Source organism: Aedes aegypti, chromosome 2 (assembly GCF_002204515.2).
Source record: "Aedes aegypti strain LVP_AGWG chromosome 2, AaegL5.0 Primary Assembly, whole genome shotgun sequence".
Taxonomy (NCBI): domain Eukaryota; kingdom Metazoa; phylum Arthropoda; class Insecta; order Diptera; family Culicidae; genus Aedes; species Aedes aegypti.
The window spans coordinates 225,247,863-225,273,033 of NC_035108.1; the positions used below are offsets into that span (position 1 = coordinate 225,247,863).

Here is a 25,171-nt window from a genome sequence, read left to right on the forward strand (position 1 = left end):
CTAACGCCAGTTATGTTTTTAGAAATTTCATTAAAAATCTTGGAATATTTCGACAGTCATTTTGCAAAATGAGGATAAATTCCTGTCGTTATGCTCAAACGTTACTTGAGAAATTTTAATATTTTTGCCAAAAATTAATTGAAAAAAAAACTGGGGAAGCACATTTTTTTCATAAATAAATGGAAATTGTGTAATTTATGAAGAAGCCATTCCTGACAGAATTTTTAAAAGTATTATAAAAGGGATTAGTGAAGAGATTGCTCGAATGACATTCTTGGAAAAACGAATCCACAAATTACTTAATGTTCTAAAGGGCTCATACAAAAATTTGAAATGTTCCATACAAAAAGCGTGAAGGACGGAGAGGGATCAAAATTTTCCAATTTCAGTATTACGTAATTAATGGGAACAAACAAAGTACTATACATAAAAATCCCCGAAAAAGAAGAGATTCATAACAAAATTATGATTATTATGAGGAATTTTGTATCCCCAAAACCAGAAGACACTAGGCTCCCTTCAGAAAAAAATCCTAGCTACGCCATAAATTCTTCCATATTTTTTATTTATAAAAATAATGAAATAAACATTTTTGGATGAATTAGGTGCGGGATTCGAAGTGTCCGGGCAATTCGAGTGAGCACGGCATAGCATGCAAGCTTTTGTTGAGAAAATTGTACGGTTTTGAAGATGTAATTGAACGAACGAATGGGAACGTTTCGGTGGTTCATTGTGGTGTGTACTTTAAATGAGGTAATATATAATTAAATGATAAATTATCACAATTTCAACGAAAAGGCGAAATCGAATACATTAGCCGATTTATTCATTTTGTCACATTATCATTCTTACTCTTATATGCCAGGCATCACCATATATTTGTTAAACTAATTAAGATCAAGATTGTTTTATAAAGCAGATCCATAATATTTTATATATATTTTTACGTAACTAATCCATTGCCATTTAGTTTCCATAAATAATCTGATCAGGTAGTGGAACCAAAGCCAATATTGAAATTGAAAGTGTTGAACAGTTCTGACGGTTCCTGAGTGCAGTGTTTCTGAAACGCTGACCACCCATTGGAAGCCAATTACTGACTAGTGAAGGTGATTTAGCACGCGATATGCACGTTATGGCACGAAGAACGGCCAAAAACTAATCCAGTTACTTACCTTTCCATTGATTAGTGCCTGTACGATTATAATTTGGGCGGCGCGATGCACTTCGAGTATTTCGCCCGGTAGTGGATGACCAAGCCCAGGGTCAAACCACACCAAGTCGCCTGTAGACCAGTCCATGATTGTTTCAGCTGTTTTTCGCTTTCTACCGTTTGTTGGGTCTCATTTCTAAAGGCAAAAATAGAAAAGAATAAAAAATAATGTAATTTAGCAAAAGGTTACGTGTCATAATGTTTAAAATTAAAGTCTCCTTATAATAACTGACTGCTACTTCTGCAGATATATGAATAATTCAAATACTTTCACAATACTTCGAGAATACCGCGAATCATTTGCATGATGTGTCTGCTGACGTGAGAATCCGCTTTCATCCAACCTTTATGCTAATTACTACAGTAAGCATACCAGGCATCAGTTCGAAAAAATGTCTCTGCTAGCGCTTCGTTATGGGCGCTTCTGCAGATACGTTTGCCACAATGTTGAAGAATTTGATCATTTTTCGGTGAGCAATTTAATTTACTAATAGGCAAACCAGAATATTGAAAAAAAAAAACTCATCTCTATCGAAAAAAAGCAGTAGAAGGTGATGTACCTATCTTGAATGTATATGGTTGTTACATGTGCCGAAAATCAGCAAAAAAAAAAAATGAAATTAGGAAATTCCACCCAAGGTAAAAAATAACAAGTGGCCTGGGAGAAATGTGTGCCTTGACAGCAATCATAAAGGTGGAGACACTATGAATGGACGAAGGGTATATTTTATTTGGGAACAGGTTTCACCGCTTTCATTCATTCGTCCATGTCGTGGCATTCCGATGCCAAATCAAAAGTGATATGTTTTGTCGTGGTAAAGCGCAGGACGGCCGTTAAGGCTAAATATCGATGAAAACGCATTTTTGGAAGACCATTGGTACTACAGAGCCGTAGTGAAAGTGTCACGTTGCGAGTTGATATTCACATAGTGATGCATTGTGATGACCAAATATTTGTGCAGTCAGCTTTAATTAGGATTTGCTCAAACCATTTGGATTACGTGGTGTAATTAGGATCTATTTCAATTGAAAGGGTTTCACTAGATGCAATTATGTTAAGCCGTATAGGACTGAGTGAAAAAAAAACTGAAACTCTCATCGCTCATCGAATACTTAACGGTTTTAAATATTTTTTTGTCAGTATAGGGTGCTGCAGAGCTATGAGGGGTTTTTCTTTTTTGAATTGTCTGAAATTTCGCACTAAGAAGCACTTCAATACGACGCACAAAATATGAACTCAGTAGCATTCAAAAAACCCCACTGTCGAAAAGAATCAAAAGTGCCAAGAATAGGATCCGGCTCCCTACTCGTACACAAATCTAGTTGCAAAAAGCGGCCAGATGAACTCGGGTATGTTCATGTTGCCGGACTTATTCCGGTGGGTCAGGCCGTGTAAAAGAGTGATGTGCTTTTGTGCAACTGATGGTAGGTAAATTTTAAGTTACAGATTGTTTCCAGAATAGGTTATAATGTAGCTACTATATCGAAGAATTTCAAGAAAAACGCATCAGGATGAACCTTTATGGAAATGATTGAGTTGGATAACCATGTTTCCGGAATTTGATTGATAGTACAAACGGTCTTTTTCGAGACTCCGCCTGAAATTTAATATAAAGTGGCCAATTTGTATCTAAACATCTGTGCCAAGCTTATGGAAATGCATTTCCGTAACCTTATGTTTGATCTCTACATTTCGGGAATTGAAACGGTTTAGTATCCAACAAATCTATATCCGGTTCTTCAAAGCATTAAGTCCGAATGGCCACATCCGGTACATTTTGAACGATACAAAACTCTTAATTTTTAATATTGAATGTTTTGTTTTGAATGTTTTGAATTGGAAATCCTTATGATTTATGGTATTGACGTCAATTGAATTTGCGTAAAAATAGAATTCGTCAATTAAGTGAAGTTTTAGTGAATTGGATTTCAAAATTGCGTCGGACATCGATTTTCGTCATCCCCTCTTCATGGCGTCGGGTATCGATTTTCGTCATCCTTTTGTCGTACCCATTCCGAAAATACCCATATCATATCTCCATCTTGGATTCCAAAATGGCGTCGGACGTCGATTTTTGTCACCGTCTCTTCATGCCCGTTCTGAAAATACCCATATTGCATGGGTTTCCAACGATTTTTTACAATCGGAGGTCGCCAAATTGGATTTCAAAATGGCGTCGGACATTGATTTAGGTCATCCCCATGTCATTCCCGTTCTGAAAATACCCATATTGCATGAGTTTTCAACGATTTTCCCCAACTACAGGTCGCCATCTTGGATTCCAAAATGACGTTGGACATCGATGTTCGGCATCCCCTCTTCGTGTGCGTTCCAAAAATACCCATATTGCATAGATTTCCAACGTTTACTCCAACCAGAGGTCGCCATAATGGATTTAAAAATGGCGCTGGACATCAATTTTCGTCATTCCCTTGTCATGCCCGTTCCGAAAATACCCATATTGCATGTGTTTCCAACGGTTTTCCCGATCCAGAGGTCGCCATCTTGGATTTCAAAATGGCGTCGAACATCGATTTTTTCATCCCTTCTTACTGCCTGTTCCGAAAATACCCATATTACCCATATGGGTTTTTAACGGTGTTCCCCAACCGGAGATCATTCCATTACATAACTTCTGACATAATTGTATAAACTCAATTTACGCACTTCGTAAAAAAGTAATGTAAGTTGAATTTACTTCGTAAAATAAGTGAAGTAAATTGAGTTAGCTTGAAAATAGACTCTTTTCGTAATGGAAATTTCCTTGACTTCTCTGAGCATAGAGTATCATCTTATCTGCCACACGATATACGAATGCGAAAATGGCAACTTTGGCAAAGAAAGCTCTCAGTTAATAACTGTGGAAGTGCTCATAAGAACACTAAGCTGAGAAGCAGGCTCTGTCCCTGTGAGGACGTTAATGCCAAAAAGAAGAAGAAGAATGTTGTTTTACGTTCGATAAAGTAATAAATAATCACATTAATAAATATTTTGAAAGAATGAAAAATTGACGCTCAAATGGACCTTATTTCTCACCAAAACCCTTTTTTTTACAATAGGAGACATGAACATCATTATTAAATTGGAAATTTTAATCAGAAACGCATATTAGATTTCTGTAGGAATCCCACCAATCAGTACATAATTTGATCATTTTTTAACAGTTTTGAGCCATGGTTCATTCCATGTAGGCAGATAATGAATACACGAGATGAAATAGACACCCTCTTAATCTCTGAGAATATGCATTAGAGATGGGCAATTTGGTCCGATTTTGCGAGCGAATCGTTGGTGACTCACTCACAAAAGTGAATCGATTCTTTTGATCGATTCAGTGATTCATTAAATTAATCATGAACATAAAAAACATAACATGACCATTTCTGAATGATATCATATTTAATATATGAAGCTACTTCAAATATGTTTACATGTCTAGTGCACTTGATCATGATAAACCAGCTTTAAAAATGTTGCTTATTCCTGGTACTCTCTTCCGGAAATTGCATTTCCTGTGAATCGTGACTCTTTTGAAAAGAATCGTTATTCGTTCACTCATTTTTGAGAGTCGACTCTTTCGATCGATTCGTGAGTGAGTCGCCCATCTCTAATATGCATACTTCATCAAAAGTTCATACACTGTGTGAAATCTGTATTGCTTTTTAAAATTTTGACAGTATAAAAGTTTATATTTTGCTTAAATTTCCTTTAAAATTTGAATTAAGTTTTTTTTATCTCAATTTCAAAATGGCATTAATCTGCTAGAATTTGTATCTTTTATTCTCAACGCAATGGACAATGGCAAGCACGTAGAAGCCCTCTACACTGACTTCAGTAAGGCATTTGACCGAATCGACATACCATTATTAATCTTCAAATTGCAGAAAATAGGAATGGAGCCAGGACTCTTGAGTTGGATCCAGTCATATCTATCACATAGGAAACAAATTGTGCGCTTTCAAAATAAATTATCAGCACCCATTTCTGTAACCTCTGGAGTACCTCAAGGTTCTCATTTAGGCCCACTTCTTTTTATTTTGTATGTAAACGACATTTCCTTTTTACTTAGAAAAATAAAATTTCTTATATATGCAGACGACATGAAGCTCTTCATGGAAGTAAGTAATTCTAGCGAAGCAGAAGAATTCCAGAATGACATTAACTTATTCTTCACTTGGTGCCATAAAAGTTTACTTCAGCTCAATATCAAAAAATGTAATTCAATAGCATTTAGTCGAAAATATGTAACACCACCAATTGAAGTATTTTTAGGAAATCAAGTAGTGCAGAAGTGTAAAATTGTAAGGGATTTGGGCGTAATCCTAGACTCTAAACTCACTTTTGTAGAACATTATAATTCCATAATAAACAAAGCAAACAGCATGCTTGGCTTCATTAAGAGGTTCAGCAACAATTTTCAAGACCCATATACTATTAAACTATTGTATACTACATATGTAAGACCAATTCTGGAATACTGTCACCTAGTATGGAACCCGTATCATGTCGTACACGAAGAACGCATAGAATCAGTACAGAAACAATTCCTTTTATACGCCCTTCGGAAATTGAATTGGACTGTGCTGCCACTTCCGTCGTATGAAGCACGCTGCATGCTCATCAACTTGGAAACACTTAAGCAACGCCGGGAATTCGCAATGATTCTCTTTATAAACAACATTATTTCGAACCGTGTAGACTCCGCTGCACTTCTTTCTCAACTAAACTTCTACACACCCTCTCGGCATTTAAGAACAAGAAAATTATTTTCAGAAAAATCATGCAGAACACATTATGCTCAAAACGGACCAATAAACCGTATGATGCGTCAGTATAATGTACATTGCGAATTCATTGGCATTACTATGTCCAAAGAGCAGCTTAAAACACAACTAAAGAACAATAGAAGTAATCCATAGCATGTAAGAAAGTATTGTAATTATTGTATGTAGTCTACCTATGCTTGACGAAATAAATAAATAAATAAATAAAGCAAGGAAATTTCTTTTTAGCTATTATGATTAAGGAAGAGCCTATTCACACATTGGAACGATTGAGTCACTAAATATTTTGAAATAACTAAATTCCACACAAGTGTTCATTTTACCCCGATACCTTTTGACCAGCTTTATTTTCAACCTATCTTTCAGTCTTACTTTTCTGACATATGTTATGATTTTTATTACCATGGTGAATGAATGTAGAACATCGTAATAATATCAGACTTGAAAACTAACCGGTATTAATTTAAAACATTTCCATTTTATGGACTTAAATAATCTTTTGCTTAATGTGTACATAAGGGGGAAACGGGGCACTATGGACACCCTAAGGAATTTGCCTGTTTTAACTGGCAAGACAAGACTATTATACTATTTTTTGTTTGCAATATGTTTTAAGAGGACCTGAGCATTTGTTAAACATTGTTGCATAATTATAAAAAAAAAACCTAATTTCATTACCAAACAAGGTTTAAAAAAGCCTATATTTGGTATCACCTTGGGGCAGAGTAGACACCCTTATGGGCCAGTATGGACACCTTATCGTTTATAAGAAATTTGTCACACGATCATTCACAGGGCCTCAAAAAATGAAGTACCGTCAAACGGGGTAACTTGCAACAGGGGTGAAACTTGCAACACTTTGACATGTAACCGAATTAACGTTTGGTTTAGCATTAAGTTAAATTATTGTAATTTATTTCGCCGTTTATTGACCTAAGGTATAAAACAGAAGATTTTGGCGAGTGTTTGGGTATTGTTTCTTTTATGGTTGGTTTGCTGGAGGTGAAAATCATATTTCACGTTGGATTGTATGAAAATAATGCTGAAAATCGTTCCTCGTGCCACACAAACGGTAGAAATATGTCATTCGAGGCATTTGCTATCAGTTACAGTGTACCAATTGACAATATAAAAGTTTTGATAATTTGATGCTTAAACACTATAAAAATTCAAAAACGTTTTTGACTACCCTTGTGGGGTAACTTGCAACAGCAATTTTAATCTCAATTGTTCGATATTTCTTGCCGCACGTCATCAAAAACACATGAAATAGCAAAGTTTAACATATATTTGTTCAATAACATTAAAATTTGTGTACCTCAATCAATTCAATACACGTTTGGTACAAAATATTTCAAAGTTTACAATACGGTTCATTATAATTATAATTATTTTTATTCTCTTCATGAAAATTGTGAATAATTTTGAAAATCTGTATTAATCTGTATTATAAGTTAATTTTAATTAGTGGATCTGCCATTAGGAACTTTTTGCATGAAATATGGTGATAATTATGTCAAAACACCAACAGAGACTATTTCAAGGCATACATATCAATATGTGATATGTTGCGTTGATTGAAATATGTATAAAAATATAAGTTATGCGAAGTATAACTTAAAATTCCATTATATTTGTAGAAAAGTTGGCTTTCCAACTTTAGAGACTTATGATGTGCTAGAATTTCCCCGTGTAAACATCCAATAGAGTTTTCAATCGAATTGGTTTAATACTCCTAATTCAAACAATAATAATTAGTTTACTAAGAGTAGATTACTCTGTTTTTGATTATTGTCATGCTTTTACTGCATAAAATTATTATATATTCATAATAACACGATATAGGTTAACTTTTTAATAGTGAACTTTTGGTAGCACTATGTGTTGCATGTTACCCCACATCAGGGGGAGCTTGAAAAATGTATATTTTTCGTCTCTCCTTATCCCAGAAAACCAAATGCTGATAAATTTAATACCGCGTGGTATTCTTTACGTGGCGATTAGGATACCACATGGTTTTTGTTTCATCTGAATCCTTAAATTTTTTTTCTACATAGCTTTGAAGTTGAAAAGTGTTGCAAGTTACCCCGTTTGACGGTACACATTTAAGAAACCACAGTGATAGGTCACTATGCCATGGAAAAATGATTAAAGCTAATTTTTGCAATTTCTCGTCGTAATAGGTTGTTTTTCATCACGCCAACCCGTCATGGTATGGTCTTCTTTCCCGCATTGTCGTGTGAGTCTATTACCTAACTGAAAAGCGTTTGGGAATGACTCATTACGCAACGCATTTGAGTTGCGTAATGGTGCATTACGCAACGCTTTTCAGTAACGTAATGAAGCACATGTGATTTATATAATTATATAGAGGTCTATTAATGTTTGTTCAGGATTTGTGTAGTTATCATTATTAGTACTGGGAGCTTTGGAATATTTTCCGCTCCTACCTCTTCCGCTCAGGTGGAAATTTCATGACTTTTCCTTCCGATATTTGCACTGGACTTAGAACAGACGATCTTGCAGCCGAGGTACATACATGGAGGATGCCTCTTCAGAACAAAAATGTTGACCCCAGAATCTGGCAGTAGAGACGCAGACGATCGGCGAGAACAGTGTTCTGTGTAATCTGCTGGTGACGGTAGTAGCTTCAGAAATCTTATATTAGAGTTCTCCGGTAGGAGACCAGCCAGGGCCACTTCCACTGCCGACTCGGAACATCAGAATCGGAATCGCTCATTGTTTGGAATAATGCTATCCGAACGATGGATTGAAAAATTGTGACAATTGCTCAGAACAACCTACTATGATCAAAATTTTTCAAGCATGGCTACGGACGGCCATGTGCAGATTAATGAAAAATAGTTTAAAAATTATTCCTCCTTTCATGAAATTGCAAAAAAATGTTGCACGCAACTCGGTGCAGAAATCGATTTTTACAGCACTAGTCGTAATTATCCAACTCGGCAAGCCTCTTTGGATAAACGTACGACTTGTGCTGTAAAAATCTTCATTCTGCACCTTGTTGCGTAAACTACTATTACGACATTTTTCAAGATATGCTTTCAATTTTTGCCCTATATTAGTTTTAATCCACAATTGACGAACCGTTTGAACCGTTTTGTGATTCCGAATCATAATTATTACATGAAACACTAAATATTTTTGAATACTTTTGTATTGAAAATTATTTTTCTGTCTCTTTAAAGTGTCAGCTTTACTCTGCCACCTAGTGTTCATTTTGCCCCAGCAGGAAAATAAATTATCATATAAGTTTTTCAATGTTTTAAAACAGCAGAAAAAAATCGACTATATTTTTTTCATACAGCATAAATAACTGAAGATTCAATCAAGAACTCGGTCACCTTGCAGTCATTTGCCTCTGAAACCTTATTTGGAGAAGGGTGAATGTTATAATTTTCGAACTTAATAAAATCATGCTCAATTTGTTGTCAAAATCAACCTACAAAACAATTTTTCTGAAATTTTAGTGGATAACTTACTTGTTCGACAGGCACCTGAAATATTGTTTGCATCTAAAGTGTAAAATTATTCGTATATGCAAAGATACATGGGGTGTCGATTCTGTTCCGGGTGTTCATACTGCCACCGGTACCCCTAGTTATAATCTACTCCCGAACCACCAGTACAAGATGTTGATTGACCGAAGTCATGAATTTTGTGCCGGTCTAGTGTGCACGTATTTCAATATTTGTGCGTATGGTTAAATGCGGATTGCCACACGTTTGCTTACGCGTGCCCTGAAGCATTAAACAAACTAGCAGGAATAATGTTGTCACAATTGTTTAACTGGTTCGACTGGAATCTAAAGTGTTTTCATTCTTGAAGAAGAAAGATAAAAGGCATGATACACAAGTTATGCAATGCGAAATATTTAACCCAATCACATCTCCCCGTATGTATGCATTTTTTCTATATTTATGTATATATTTTAATGTATAATTTATCATGCTTTTTTGGTCTCCTCGCTTTCTTGAAACATTTTGTAATTTGTGAAGGACCCTTTACTGTTTATAACCACTTCCATTTCAGGTTTTTCGTTACGCGTTTTCAATGTGTCTGCTGTCAGTCAATATGTGTTATCAGACTATTAAAATCAAAAGCGAACATAGTGGAGGGAGGCACAAGCATAGTGAAAGTTGATTGTTCAGTAGAACAGGATAGGCAGAACTTATTTATTCAAATTTGCTCTAAGAATCTTTGATGGTCTAGATTTGCGTGTCTACGATTGATTATAAAAGTTTGTTATCAGCCATACCTTCATCGACTGTTCATTGGGAAAATATTGAATCTCTTGAAATCTTTGAACGACTGGTGCTTGAATATGAACTCACTGATCAAGCACTTTTTGTATTTATTACTATTGTCAGTATCTGTATTTTGTCCTATCTAATAAGTACTTCAATGGACAATTTCCATCGCTGTAAAGATCAACATGGCGCTAGTGTCTGAGAGTGATTGTTTTTTTTTGTGCCAAATATTTTATACAAATCGATTAACGTAAAACGGCGTAACTTTGATAGTATTTCAGAAAAAATATGTATTTTTTTTACATTCCGCCTTAAAGTTTTTCACTTTATATTTTAATAACTAGTGCTGGTATGTGAATTCCCCAGCAACACACATGTTATTATTGTGTATTATCAACTAATATATGACCAAAACTAGTCATATATAAGTTGATAATACACAATTATAACATGTGTGTTACTCGGGTTATCAGTGAATTTCGTACACGCAAACTTTGAAGTACCCATTTCAAAGAAAAGTGACTTAACTCATTTAATGAGTATTGGTCATTTACTCAAACTTCAGAACATGGGTATTATTGACCCCTCATCGATTTCACAAAAATGGGAAAAAAGTACCTCCCTCTTGCCGGTACATGCGGGAAGCAAAGGTTCTCAATGAAGTTTTAGAATATTTCAGGCGCCATTACACATACATTTTATTGAAAATCATTTTATTGGATTACTTATAAATAATGTGTCTTGCTCCGTGTCTTCCTATTCCAGATCCCGGATAAAAAATTAATGATAAATAATGTCAACAAATAATACCCTTTTTCTGACAACTCAGTACTAGCAATTAAAATGGGTACAAGAAACCCATTTAATGGGTACCGTAGTCCGGGGTAACATTGATCAGTTTTTAGGATATTTCTTAAATATTTATTTCAAAAATGCAAATGTTCTGAATTTTATATTTTTAAAACAAGTACTGCCACCCGTAGCTCGTGACTATATACTGTATTTTGGTTTCTGAAAGATTTAAGCGTGTTTACAAAAATGTTTTATGTGATTTTTTTCATTTTACTGATATGGGGTAACATTGATCATCCATGTAAACAACGTACGATAATATTGAAAATGTCGATACTTACATAAATCTTGGCCCCTGAAGCCGAATATGATGTCCAAACGCTTACATCTCATTTACTTCTTGAGTTATTTTAAAATTAAAAACACTTCGAACAGCGGAATACGCCTAAAAGTAGGAAATTTCCTAAGGGATTTCTATATTCTTAACAGTAATTCGTTAATGCTGCTTAATTGAACATACTTTTAAAAGTTTTGACAGCGGAATCGTTTTTGGCGATGCCATTTTTAGTGAGAACCGCATTTTCCTTGCTCATATCGCTTGCAGAACTTATGTGACACATGAATCTTCGGTAGTGTCACCCTTAACCATTGAAATCATGGTTTCGCAAACTTGACAAATATACGCATGAAGTTATCGCATTTTTTGCAAAAATCTTAATTTTCAATAGCTTACAAATATAAGAAAGAGAAACAACTTTAATGCTTTGGAAATGTGTTATCAATAAATGATGATACCAACTTATTACGAGATGAGTCATTCCGATCAATGTTACCCCGCTGATCAATGATACCCCGGATTACGGTACTTCAAAGTTAGCGTGTACGTATTTTTTTTAAAATGTTTACTTCAAAAAAATAAACATAAACCATTGAACTGTTTTTGTAGAACTATTTTTTGAATCTAAATCAATGGATGCTTATGTGATTATGTTAAGTTAATGTTTATTCAATCGTATTTGAAACAAAAATAAATATATTTCAACGATACTGTTTGAATTGCAGAAAGTCATAAGGGCGTTGCATACGTGTAGGTGCTAAAATTTTATATTTAAATATTAGCTCTCAATTTGAAAAAATGTGCCCAAATCGAAAAAATTTTTTCCAATAAACCTTCCTGTCCTCGCGCGGTTTGCCATCGTCAAAAGCACCACGCTGATGATGTGTACGACAAGCGAGGGTTTTCAACCAATGTTGAAAACTCCACATAAAGCTATTATGCGAAAATGTCGATTATACCGTGTCACAGTTATAATAAAAATTACCAAATAAAAATTTGCAAATTTAAAACATTCGCGTTTTTAAAGAATGAAAAAATCCAAACCTACCGTCAGACGGGACAACTTTTGATTCCGTGGGCTACTTTGTATACTCACTTTTTGGATTTATTTTCAGTATATATATATATACATATTATTCTTAGCAATTTTATGCTCTACAACCAGGCATGTTTTTTGACCAACATAAAAGTAACAGGACAAACAAGAAAAAAACGTACAGGTATTCCCAACGTACTAAGCATTAATTGAATGTTTCACAAATTGTTAAAAGTTATTAGAAGCATCATTAAACTAACGAATCATCATGTTTCATAAAAATTGGTGATGGTTGAATTGATTGTTTATAAAAAAAAATAATAAATTTAATTGTTATTTTATAAAAATAATTGATCTATCTAACTATTATTTTAGTATGAAGTGTTCATTTATATATTTTAAATTATAACAAACATGAAACAAGGTATTCAGAAAACTTAACAAACATAAAACAAAAGCATACTACACTAAAGTGAAAATATACACAGATAAAAATATTTGAATATCAAATTAACTGATGACTTTAGTGAAAATATACCAAAATCATCTTTTGTTAGAGCATATCGTCCAATTTTCAACAACGTTACACGATCGTGTAAATTTAAAGTGCGCTCGATTAAAAAATAAGAGAAGGATCGTTGAAATTCAATATTATTTTGATGCTCCAAATATATGTATGAAACTGAAGTTCTTGCGTTCAGTATCATAAGGGCGTAACTGCGATGATCGATTTCTCTTCATCAATTTTCTCTTTAGATAAAAACTTGGCGGGTTTTTGACTGCTATTTTTGATTCAAAATAAACTGTTCATCATTTTTCATCATACTGCACCGTGAAATGTTGTAAAAATCGTTTGAATTTCGTTTAACAATCCAAAGAGAAAATCAACGAAGAATCGATCATATGCCTGTATGATACTAAAGGCGATCAATAACAACATTTTTTTAGCTGTCTAGGCTTTAAACGTTAGTGCAGACGAGCAAATTGCATTTGCTTAAGAGGATTGGATCTATCAGAAATTTGCGAATTTTCAAAAAAAGTTTTTTCGTTCAAAAACATGACTGTTTACATGAAAATATATTCACTGTAAAGAGAAACACAGTGAACATATTTTCGTCGAATAAATTTCAGCACAAATAAAGCACAAATTAAAATTTTAAAAGAATGTAAATCATTTTGCCAAAATGAATAATATAAGAAGCCGGCATTGCTATGTGATTCTATAAACAAATATTATTTATAATTTTTACAATCATCTACATCCAGTGGCGTCTCGTCCTAAGGTGCACTTGGTGCACTACACAGTCAAGGATTTGAAACTAATAAAAATTGACAATACATATCATAATTCTCAATGCATGCAACATTCATAATGTGCAGTTTCTTGAAAATGCTCTTTGTCTAATTGGTGCATTGTTAGGCTGACCATAAGCCAACCAGATAAAAACGGGACAATTTTAAAAGACATAGATTATGTGATTGTGCTACTTTTCCCAGAATTCCAGTTCCCCGAATGGCCCTTTTCTCCGAAGCCATTTCCCCGAATGACCCGTTCCCTTGTAAAGCAATGCAGCTCAAAAAAGTGCAATAATAGTCTTTACCCGAGCAGGCGAAAAAAGCTGAGTAATAGCAAATTTTAAAATGGACATACAAAAGTGATATTAACTTGAAAGATATAAGAGATAAAAGATCCGAAAATAATATCTAAAATTTACTTCTGGAATACTATTAGCATATCATATTTAGCTTTTATAAGATCTCACCAATATCAGCGAGCTATTCCTTAGATCATCCAACATCAAATTTAGCTATGACTCTGAAGTTCCTCTGAAATTTTGATATTATCTTTTATCTCTTATGTCAATCAAATCAATATCTCTATTTAATGGTCAGAACTTTGCTTCTGCTCGGGTAGTGAGATAGTGTTTAATTAGAAAGATCGATAAGCTACCAAAGAAGGAGATATTTGATCATTCTCGACTAAATACATATTGCCAAAAATACATATTGTTGGGAGAACGACATTCGGGAAACCGCCATTCGAGGGAAAGTAGCAGAACCAGATTATGCAATCGCAAGCTACAGTATGGCCCATAAAAAAATGCGAAAATTATTTAAACGTGAATATAGCATCCACAAGCGTTATTTTCATTGTTTTTGATAGTTAATGTAATTTCTGATTATTGCAGTATATTCTGACACAACTTCGCTATCCAGGACAATTTTTGACATATTTTTCTTACTGTCCTAAATTATGCAATAAAGCAAATAAGTTCAAAGGTTTTGTCCGCCTAAAGCTAGAAACAGCGTCTGAATGTCGTATACTCTGGTGATAAACTTTCCACCTTCAAAAATCACACTTTATTGTTGAAAATTTTAGTTTGATTGGTATCAGAGGATGCAGGAGTTCTTAGAGAACGTGTTTTTCATGATCACAATAAAATATTTTACCAGGGTCATAGTTTTGAGGGTATTTGCGTCTTATAGGTTTGATATGCTTTTATTTTTTGGTTAAGGTCGAAAAAAAATAAATCTTCTTCTTTCTGGCGTTACGTCCCCACTGGGACAGAGCCTGCTTCTCAGCTTAGTGTTCTTTATGAGCACTTCCACAGTTATTAACTGAGAGCTTACTATGCCAATGACCATTTTTGCATGCGTATATCGTGTGGCAGGTACGATGATACTTTATGCCCTGGGAAGTCGGGAAAATTTCCAACCCGAAAAGATCCTCGACCGGTGGGATTCGAACCCACGACCCTTAGCTTGGTCTTGCTGAATAGCCGCGCGTTTACCGCTACGGCTATCTGGGCCCGGAGGCTATTACAGATTTTTGAGAATGAAATTTGTTCCTTCGGTTAGAGGCAACTTATAACAATACTAGCTCATAGGTTTTGAGCAAAACGGAGCCGCTTATCACACTTATATGAAGGTTCAATCAAAGCTCTCCAAAATGAGCCGTTTATTCGAAAATATGTTTCAGTCTCCAATTACCCAGGTATGAACCAACTTTATCATTTCGTATGGGCGTATGCTGGAGACAAGGCCTGTGAAGAATCTTACGCCATCGTTGATGTTTTAGAAGCTTTCATCACACAGAAATTGAACTCGACGTACGCATGATAAAATTTGAAGGTATGCTTCCAATTCCTCTCTGGTAAGGTGAAAGTAACAGATAAAAATCATGTCCAAACCGAAAAACTGAGTCTAAATAGATTAAACGATACAAGTAATGGATAATAATTATGTTTCATTTACATTTTCTATGTAAAAACTACCATAAAACATGATATGACGACTTTCGCATTTTTTTATGGGCCATACTGTACATGTCTGTATGATTCAATAAAAATCACTTAAGAACCTTGAAGCTCATTCTTTGATTTCCGAGAAGCAACGTTTTTAAGAATTTCCTAAAAAAATCGTTACACTTTTCAATTTTTCAAGTTCAAACGTAAATTTTTCTTATATTTCATTACTTTATTGAAATATCCACTTTTTAAACAGTTAATCTAATTAATTGAGTATCCGAAGTAAACATATTGGTGTTCTTTTTCATTTTAGGTATTATATGAAGATCCGTATTTTTGAAATTCACCAAAATTTGGCATAAATATGAGTGAAGAAGCGCAAAAAGTTAATCAGAAGCATGTACGGATCAAGTTTAACTCTGTTTGAGAAACTAATAATAGCTTGCAAAATAGATGACTAAGACAATAAACTCTGAAATATTTCTAAATACCGTTTTTTATGTTGTTATTTTTATTTTTTTAATGGTGTTGAAAATTATGTGAAAATTCTCCATTTTCTAAAATACGGGACAATTTGAGCATTCGCCATAAAACGACGGGACAGTCCGTCGAGGGGATGAAAACGGTACTGTCCCGTTAAATGAACAAACCCAATCTCCACCGTTTGATTCTTCCTCCCATGGGCTAGCTCAACCAGGAACTTGCAAGTGGCGTATATCTCATGTATGCCCAAATGAGCAAGTGTGCCATGCGATATTTCATATCGCAGCTCAAAGATTATGTGAGACACGAAATGCAGATACGTACAAAATATATCTTAGTGAGCGAGTCTCGTGAGACATCTCGTGTTTACCTAGTACAATAACCACGTGGAAGCATACGGCTTCCCCAACTAACAATTCAGAGCCACAAACAAGCATGCATGTTTAATTATTGTTCAATAATGGTAATGGCAGCTGAATAAAAAATTTGCTCTATAAAGAGCTGATATGGTGCTTTTTTAACACAAACTTAGATCAATGTTCAACGTTATGCATTAGAATGGACAAAAGTTGAATCGCCACTTATTAAACGTTTCCAAAGATTCTCATTCGACTAGTCAAGATTGTTTTACAAATGAGCTGAACAAAACATGTGTCCCCCAATTAAAAAGCCAATATTCCACTGAACAAATGTATATGTATAAAAGGATATTCAGAAGACGAACTAACGTTTTACTTGCGTCACACTTCAGCTATTCCCACATGTTTAACATAATAGAGGCCAAAATGACGATTAACAAACACATTGTTCAGCAATAAATAAGCCTTGTAAAAGCGATCACACTATAGCTAAATTTCATAAAATGGACAGAATATCCGAAACTCGTGTTGAGTTCCGAATGCATTTCAAAGCTCATAAATTATGTTTTCTTAAAACTTTTGAAATAGCTGTTCAGAAAATAAACATGGTCAGTCTCCAGAAATGCAGAATTATTGTGAAAAACAAAAATAAACATTTGAGCTAAGTATTCCGAGTAGGAGCAAAGTACTGACAAACAAAGCGTGATATTGACTTGATCGACATAAGGGGTCATGCACAAATTATGTCACGCTCCTAGGGGGGGAGGGGGTCAAGCCAAGCGTGACAAGCCTTACAATTTTTTTGGAGGACTCATACAATATGTGTGACAAAGGGGGGGAGGGGGTCATAAAAGTCGAAATTTAGCGTGACATAATTTGTGTACCATCCTGGTGTGTTCCTGGAATTTCTAAACCTATGAAAAATTTGATATACGCAGATCTAATGAATAGCTCGCAGCTATTGGTAAAATCTTGCAGAATCTAAATATGACATGCCAATTTTGTTCTAGTAGATTATTTTAGATATCATTCCCAGATATTTTATATCATATATCTATCGAGTTAATATCACTTTTAGCTATCCATATTATATTGTCTATTGCTAAGGTTTTTTCGCCTGCTCGTGATGTTTTTCCGTACAAGAAAAATGGAAGTTTCTTTGACAGAATTGATTAAATAAATTTCTATAGCCAGCTACATTTGAAATGATATTTCTTCACAACTGAATAAATACTGCGCTCTAAGAAAAATGATTTACTTGGCCATTTCCGAAAATAAAAATCGCATCAAGATATTCGAATATTTTTCTATTCAGGTGGGTTCTGAGGACTAACCCTTCAAATGATTCAAATATATTCATACAGAGAACTTTTACTTCAATGCATATGTAATAGGTTTATGAAAAATACAAATAAAAAAATAATCTATTATTTATAAAATTATTTAAGTTAATTAATCATTTTTGAACAAACTAAAACTTATTATGAATTTAGATTAATCATTTCAGGCTGTTTTTACTTTGTGTATATAAACATTATTTTGACCAACATCGACATAAATTTTCTCACTGTGCGCTAAAAATAGCCGACTGAACTCAGCTTAGATCAGCACTAAACAGCAGCTGAATAATATGCTTGTTCAGTTGTAGATTAGCGTACCATGTGTTGATTAGACGTTGTCGAATAGAAGCTCGAACATGGTCAATATTCAGCTATGAGAAGTTTATATTTTGCACTGGACGGTATAATCATCAATTCTAGGATAGCGCAGATGGCAAGGCATACCGCTGACGATTGGAAGGTCTCGAGTTCGAATCCAGTATTCAGGCGATTTTTAAATAAGATTGTTATACTATCATAATAATAGTGCACACTACATTTATAAAGTGCCTAGAAAATATTTTTTTGTTTTTATTAGTCTTTAATTATTTTTAGACCAGCCGTATAAAAGCTGAACTAAATGCTTGTAAAACGTTTTTAAAGCTGAAAAATAAAGTTGGTATTCAACGACATGCTTTAAAGTTTCTCCAAATTTGTGTGAACAATGCTTTTACAAAGGTTGGCCATGGAAATTATTAAAATGTTATAAAACATGATGCTGGATAAAACTGCCATAATGGTGTTTGTTAAATGAGTGAATGTTAGTTGGGTCGGTCTATGCCTATGCTTTTTCGGTAGCCAGCACAAGTTTTTTAATTCAAATCTAGAATCTCAACCGTGTTGAACCGCGTCAGTCCTTTCAAACTGCCTACGGGTAGTTTAATTCATGGTTTAATCCCTTTTCCTGGCTTCTGAAATCTTCGCCTGCGAGTCTCAAATTTATTTATTTATTTATTTCGTCAATCAAATCGGAATCCTTCATCTTCCTGGCATTACGTCCCCACTGGGACAGAGCCTACTTCTCAGCATAGTGTTCTTATGAGCACTTCCACAGTTATTAACTGAGAGCTTACTGTGCCAATGACAATTGGGTCCTAAAATTTGTAATGAAATCTTGTTTTTATTTAATAACACGAAAAAGCATGTTACTGTAATTACTTTAGCAATTTTTCCCGCTCAAATAATGGCTATATCATGTTTAAACTTTAATTTAAAAATTTGGTCCATAAATGAACTTTGACACTTTTGATCATGTTTGACGTTCGCTTAGTCAACAAAAACACCACAGGGGTTTTAGTTCGACCACTGGGGTTGTTCCTATCTGACATTTCGTAAGGGACACCGAAAACAAAATACACCCAAAATTTGAGTTTAAGCCAAAGGATGTTACAAAATCTAATAAAAAATTTTTTGGGCTTAAACCAACGGAAAACATTAGAAAATTGAGTAAACTTGTGTTTTTGGCCTAAACTGAAGCGTTTGACACTAAAATTGGGACAGGGCTTTAGGACCCAATTTTTGCATGCGTATATCGTGTGGCAGGTACGAAGATACTTTATGCCCTGGGAAGTCGAGAAAATTTCCAACCCGAAAAGATCCTCGACCGGTGGGATTCGAACCCACGACCCTCAGCTTAGTCTTGCTGAATAGCTGCGCGTTTACCGCTACGGCTATCTGGGCCCCCGAAATCCGGAACAGGCTCAAAATCCGTGCACTTCATACAAATAGTAGGCATTTTGTATGAAGAGGACGGATTTAGATTCATTTCTTAAGTGTGCGGATTTCGATCCCGCACGGTATATTGCTACATGAGATCTAAAAAAAATGTCTCATCATAGCACGTGCTCATGCGCGCGATTATTTTTGTGCGCTCATGGCAAGCTGATCTCAAGCTCTTGATATGAAGCGCGTATACCTACATGATGCCAGAAAGCAAAAACAGCAAAGCAAACAAGACAAACTGCCATGCGTCTCCATCGCAGTACAGAGAACATCCAGTTCAGCCGTGTTCTCTCTCTTGTGAACGAACATAGCGTGTATGGACACAGAAGGAATGTGCATTTGTATTGGAATTTCTAGACCAACATAGGCGTTCTATAGGTAAAATATGGTGCACTCCACTTTGTGCACCTGAAAGAGAAATTGCCGATGGCGCGGTTTGCGAGTTTTGAGAAAGCGCGCGCAATTGGCGTCACGACGTCTGTTGTTGGAAGAGAAAGCGACAACGCCATACATGCATATAAATATGTTGCATGAAGCTTTCAGGTGTCGCGCGACACTACGCACGATATTGATTGAAATTAAATCTAGATGTTATTAACATATTTGCAAAATTGATTATGTTTTGTCTCATTATATAAACCAAATTTATCTGGGTTTGAATTGATTTACAAACCGTGTGTGAATATAGCTTTTCTTGCTTGACGAACCGACAGCTGATAAATTGCGATGGGCGTAAAGAGGGTTTCAGCGTTCATAATTTCACTTAAAACCTTGATGTATCAACAATAGTGTACAAGGATATGTCCCAGCGCTGGGCTAGTCCAAAAACTAAGATATCGTGATACAATTAACAAACTGTAAATAATAATAATTATCATTTAAAATAACATCGTGAATGAAAGCCGTGAACGACGAAGAAAAATTACAAAACAAAAAAGAAATTTCTCGAAATTTACGCATATAAAAGACATTTAGCCATAAACATACATTTTTAGGCAAAATATGATCAAAACTATGGGACCGTGACAAAGCCGAGAAATTTTGCTTTGCCTTGGTATTTGCGAAATATCGTGAATTTTGTCGCAAATTTTCTCTTGTCCCTAAACATTGTATAAGACATCATCCAAAATGCTAAAAACTAGCAACGAGTTATTAAAACGAAGAAAACGAAAATAAAAATGTACAGTCACCCCACAGTTATGGATAGCACACAGATATGGATCAGAGTTGAATTAAAACGGGAATATCCCATCAAATAGAGTTGCAATTAGGCAGAACACATTTTACCTACGTGAACCATAAATCTGTACAGCATCACAATCAATAACAATATGCTGAATCATATTTTTTACGTTCGTAGGAAATTAAATGTCAACCGTATTCCCAGAAGTGCTGATTTATAACTGTGGGGCATTGAAAACCATACCACAGTTATGAACAGAAATAGACGATTCCGAAACAAACGCCAAAACGTATGCTTTTATTAACACACCATTCGTTTACCTCCCAAATAAATAACTGTTATAGTGTTTTGATCCATAATTTGAGTCGATTTGATCCATAATAAGGATCCTCCTCTCCCACTGATCCACATCTGTGGGGCGGACATCGTTTAAAATTTTTATCAAAATCAACACTGTTTCATAAATTACTGGGAATTCTGAGGTGTATTCTCAAAAACAACTAAATTCTGCAGTGCCAGGGAGGTAATTTTGTTTTGTACAGCGTCACCATGTTTTTAATCATATTTTGTTCTGAAAAATGTCTCTTAGTTGATCCATAACTGTGGGGTGACTGTAGAATGAGCAACAAATCAAATAACTTCGAAACACTTTAAGATGACGTCCAGTATTGGAAATAACATGTTAAGGTGGATCATTTTTTTAAACAATTTTAAAACTCAATTGCAAAATCGTAGTCATAATTAAATTTAACGGTTTGTGCGAATCAGTGCATAAGTAATCAAATTCCACACGGGACGCCTCTGTCTACATCGAAGCTTTAAAACCGAAAAAAGAGTATAAAAATGCTTAGCATTTTACAAAAAAGTTCAAAAATACAACGCATCAAACAACTGCATATCGAGTGTCACTGAAAACATGACTTTCATTAAACAAAAGCATACGACACATTCGTCTTTCAAATTTATGACCCGCTTCTAGCAAAGGGTCAAAAGGTGCGAAAATTCAAATTGACTACAATTAATAATTAATTAAATAACCTGACGGATGGACTTTGAAGTATAAAAATAAATATTCCATTCAATCTATGTTATAACACAATGCCACTCTTATTTTAATGCATACGCTCAAACAAATAACGCATAGCATTGTATACACTTCTTATATAAATGGTCGACGTTAAGTCAAAGTGGACCAAGTGATTTTTTTTTTATTTAAAGAACACTGAGTTGAAAGTTTGACACTCTGCCGTTATTGAACGTTTGAAAGCTTTTGTTCAACAGTTCGACAAATCATTGTGTTACTTTCAAACAATACAATGCACATAGGTTGCAAAGCCATATCTGGGGAGACAAAAATGATTGCGTCTAAACCATCAGCGGTGGCCCACATGGTTTACGAGATCAGCATACAAACATTTTTGCTGACGCATTTGGGCCCATACAATGGATTTGGTGCAACTTTGCCGAAGAACCCGAATTTCTATCTCTTATGGTTCGCGATAAGTCAAGGGCTCCATCAATTCTGATTTTCTGATGATATTTTAATACAGATGATTTATCAAACAGATAAGTGCCATTATTATAGCAAGTAATACAATTGTAATTCCGAATACTTGGGGTACGCTTTCCTCTGAACACCGATCATATAATCTACGGTTTATTATGACCATATCCTAAAGCGTTGATTTTTTATGAATACTTTGTATCAAATACTTTCAGAACTTTCAATTTTATATATCGTTGCTGAAGCCACCAAAGAGCTATCTCGATTTCGTTTTTCGGTTTAAAAACATATTATTTTCAAAATTTTGTTAATATCTTCAAACAAAAAACGTCCTCACAGTTCTTTCACCATAATTAGAAAAAAAGATTATCTTTACAATGGCGACAAAAGATTGAGAATCCGTTTGCGCCTTTCAGAGATATTGACATCTGAAAACAACCATTTTTTTTTTGAAGAAAATCTCCGATAACTCTGCAACCATAAGAGATATACTGTTCTATCTTCTTCTTCTACTTCTTCAGCAAAAGGTTGTGCAATAAAAAGTTCTAAAAGTGGTCGGAACAAATTTTTTTGCGAGAAATTGTCGTATAAAAAATTATCAAGAAAAAAAACTGATTTTTAAGGTCCACCCTAACTTATTTGTTTGAAAAAATCATAACTTGCGAACCATAAGAGATAGAAATTTGGGTTCTTCGGCAAAGTTGCTCCAAATAGATTGTTCTAAAACATTGTAAAACATTATATAGAGCTAAATGCATCAGCAAAAATGTTTGTATTCTGATCTCGTAAACCACATAGGCCACCCTAATTCCACGTCACTGAAAAAATGTCTAAGGAATATGGAGAAACTTTCCAAAGACAACATATATCTAAAACTGACAGCTTACGCACACACATTTTTGTCTTCCTAGATATGGCTTTGGGATCAATGTGCCATGTGAAGAGATAATTAAGGAAAAAAACATTTTTCAAGCCCCCAATAGAACGATTTTTTGATGAACTATGTACACTAGAGTGATGCAAATTTCGAAATTTTTGCTCCGATTTAAATTATAGTAAATTATAGTAAAAAGCATCCTCTCAAAATTTGAAATGATTTGGAAGAAATTTGACTAAGCACACACCATTTGAAGTTTATATGGAAAACGCCAACCTTTTGTGTTCAGCCCTCTATCTCTTCGTCACTAAGTTTTATGGAAAAGTGAACACACTCATCTCATGTAAAATTCTTCCAGCTACAATTTTGCTCAAGTCATAATTCACAATAGACCAAGTGTACATTAGACTGATGCAAATTTTGAAGTTTTTGCTCCCCTATGCTTAAACGGTGTCAATTATGATGAAAATCGTTCTCCCAAAATTTGAAGTGATTTGGAAGAAATTTGATTGTGCACACGCTATTTGAAGTTTATATGGAAATTACTATGAAAAAGCCAAACCTTTCATGTTCAGTCCTCTATCTGCTCGCCATAATAATATATGAAAAAGCGAACACACTTTTCCGATGTAAAATCTTCCCAGCTACAACTTTGCAGTCTAATGTATACTTGGTCTATACTCCACTGCACTGTGACGTCACGCATCAATTTTGACAGGTACTGGTCCTGTTGTTTACAGTTTGGACTTAGTACTTTTTTCGAATCATTCTTAATTTCGTGAAAGTTTGCTGCGAGGAGAGGTCAAATCCACTGCAGATACCCACGGATCGTATTATTCTATCTTCCTACCGTGGAAAATCGTCACCATGCTGGTGATAGAAATACGAAAATGAAAAAAATGATGGAAAAAACGTCCGAAACGTAAACAACAGGACCAGCAGCTGTCAAATAAGTGAGGTTAGGCTCGTCATATGCAGCGCTCTATTGTGAATTATGACTGAACCGAAGATCACCGTTCAGTGGTTTGGTTTATTTCGACTGAACGCTTTCTTGGAAAATAAAAATCGTTTAATGCTTGCATAGTCAAACTGGGTTCAAATCTTTAAAATAATCAGATTAGGGTAACGGTCGTATTTTGGACCCCCTAAGGAAGTGATTTTAGTGTTGTATCCCACAGCGTAATCAAGTCAAAGAACATGTCAAAATGTAGAGATAAACTTCCTCTACGAGATAAAAATACCCAAACGGTTATGTAGGATCCAAAAAACGTTGAAAATAATTGAATTGTGAAGCAATGTTATTCATTATTTTGGACACACCAATACATTTTGGACCCTCAAAGTATATATTTTGGACCTCCGGCATTTTTTTATCGTTTGGCGACAAAGTCCATGACACTGGATGTATAATATGCTTGCCCATAGTCTAATCAATCGATCGACAATGGAAAACCGAAGAAATTCTACGCTTTTTGTCCAGAAAATTGAAAAACGTTTTTGTTTACATTTGAAAAATTTCTGACGGCTTCAATTTTTGTGTGTAACGTTGTGTAACGGATGCATGGATGCACCGATTAAATTAAATTGATTTCAGATAAAATAAACACATTTTCTTTGTACAAACGGTTGATGCAAGTGCGGAATAGTCCTATCTTCCTAAATAGCATGCAAATTGAGTTGGTCTTTCGATTTAAACTGGGAAATTTGCAGGAAAATGGCCAAGGGGGTCCAAAATATATAGGGGTCCAAATTATATTGGTTACCCTACCAGTCTGTTCAGATATCGGTACCCTAATCCGGAGGCAAATTGATCACTGGGGTGAATTTGATCAGGCCGGTACCAAATAGCATTTCCTTCCAAGGATGCTTAATGTTTCGTTGACATCACAGACATTCCATGTTTTCTAGTTTAGAGATGTCTAATGATGATTTTGAACTATTTCATTTATATTAAGGTCAATTTTTCACACCAATATTCACAG

The 25,171-nt window shown here is 34.8% G+C and overlaps 1 protein-coding gene across 3 annotated transcripts in view; it reads right to left on the reverse strand.

Moving 5' to 3' along the window:
* Positions 1 to 25,171, reverse strand: part of LOC5574835 (myosin-VIIa) — a 110,749-nt gene that overhangs the window by 81,456 nt on the left and 4,122 nt on the right. For all 3 annotated transcript variants that reach the window (XM_001661608.2, XM_021844151.1, XM_021844150.1), the window contains one exon: positions 1,176 to 1,349. In XM_001661608.2, coding sequence (XP_001661658.2) covers positions 1,176 to 1,301 — 126 coding nt within the window. In that variant the 5' untranslated portion in view covers positions 1,302 to 1,349. The remainder of the gene's footprint in view (positions 1 to 1,175; positions 1,350 to 25,171) is intronic.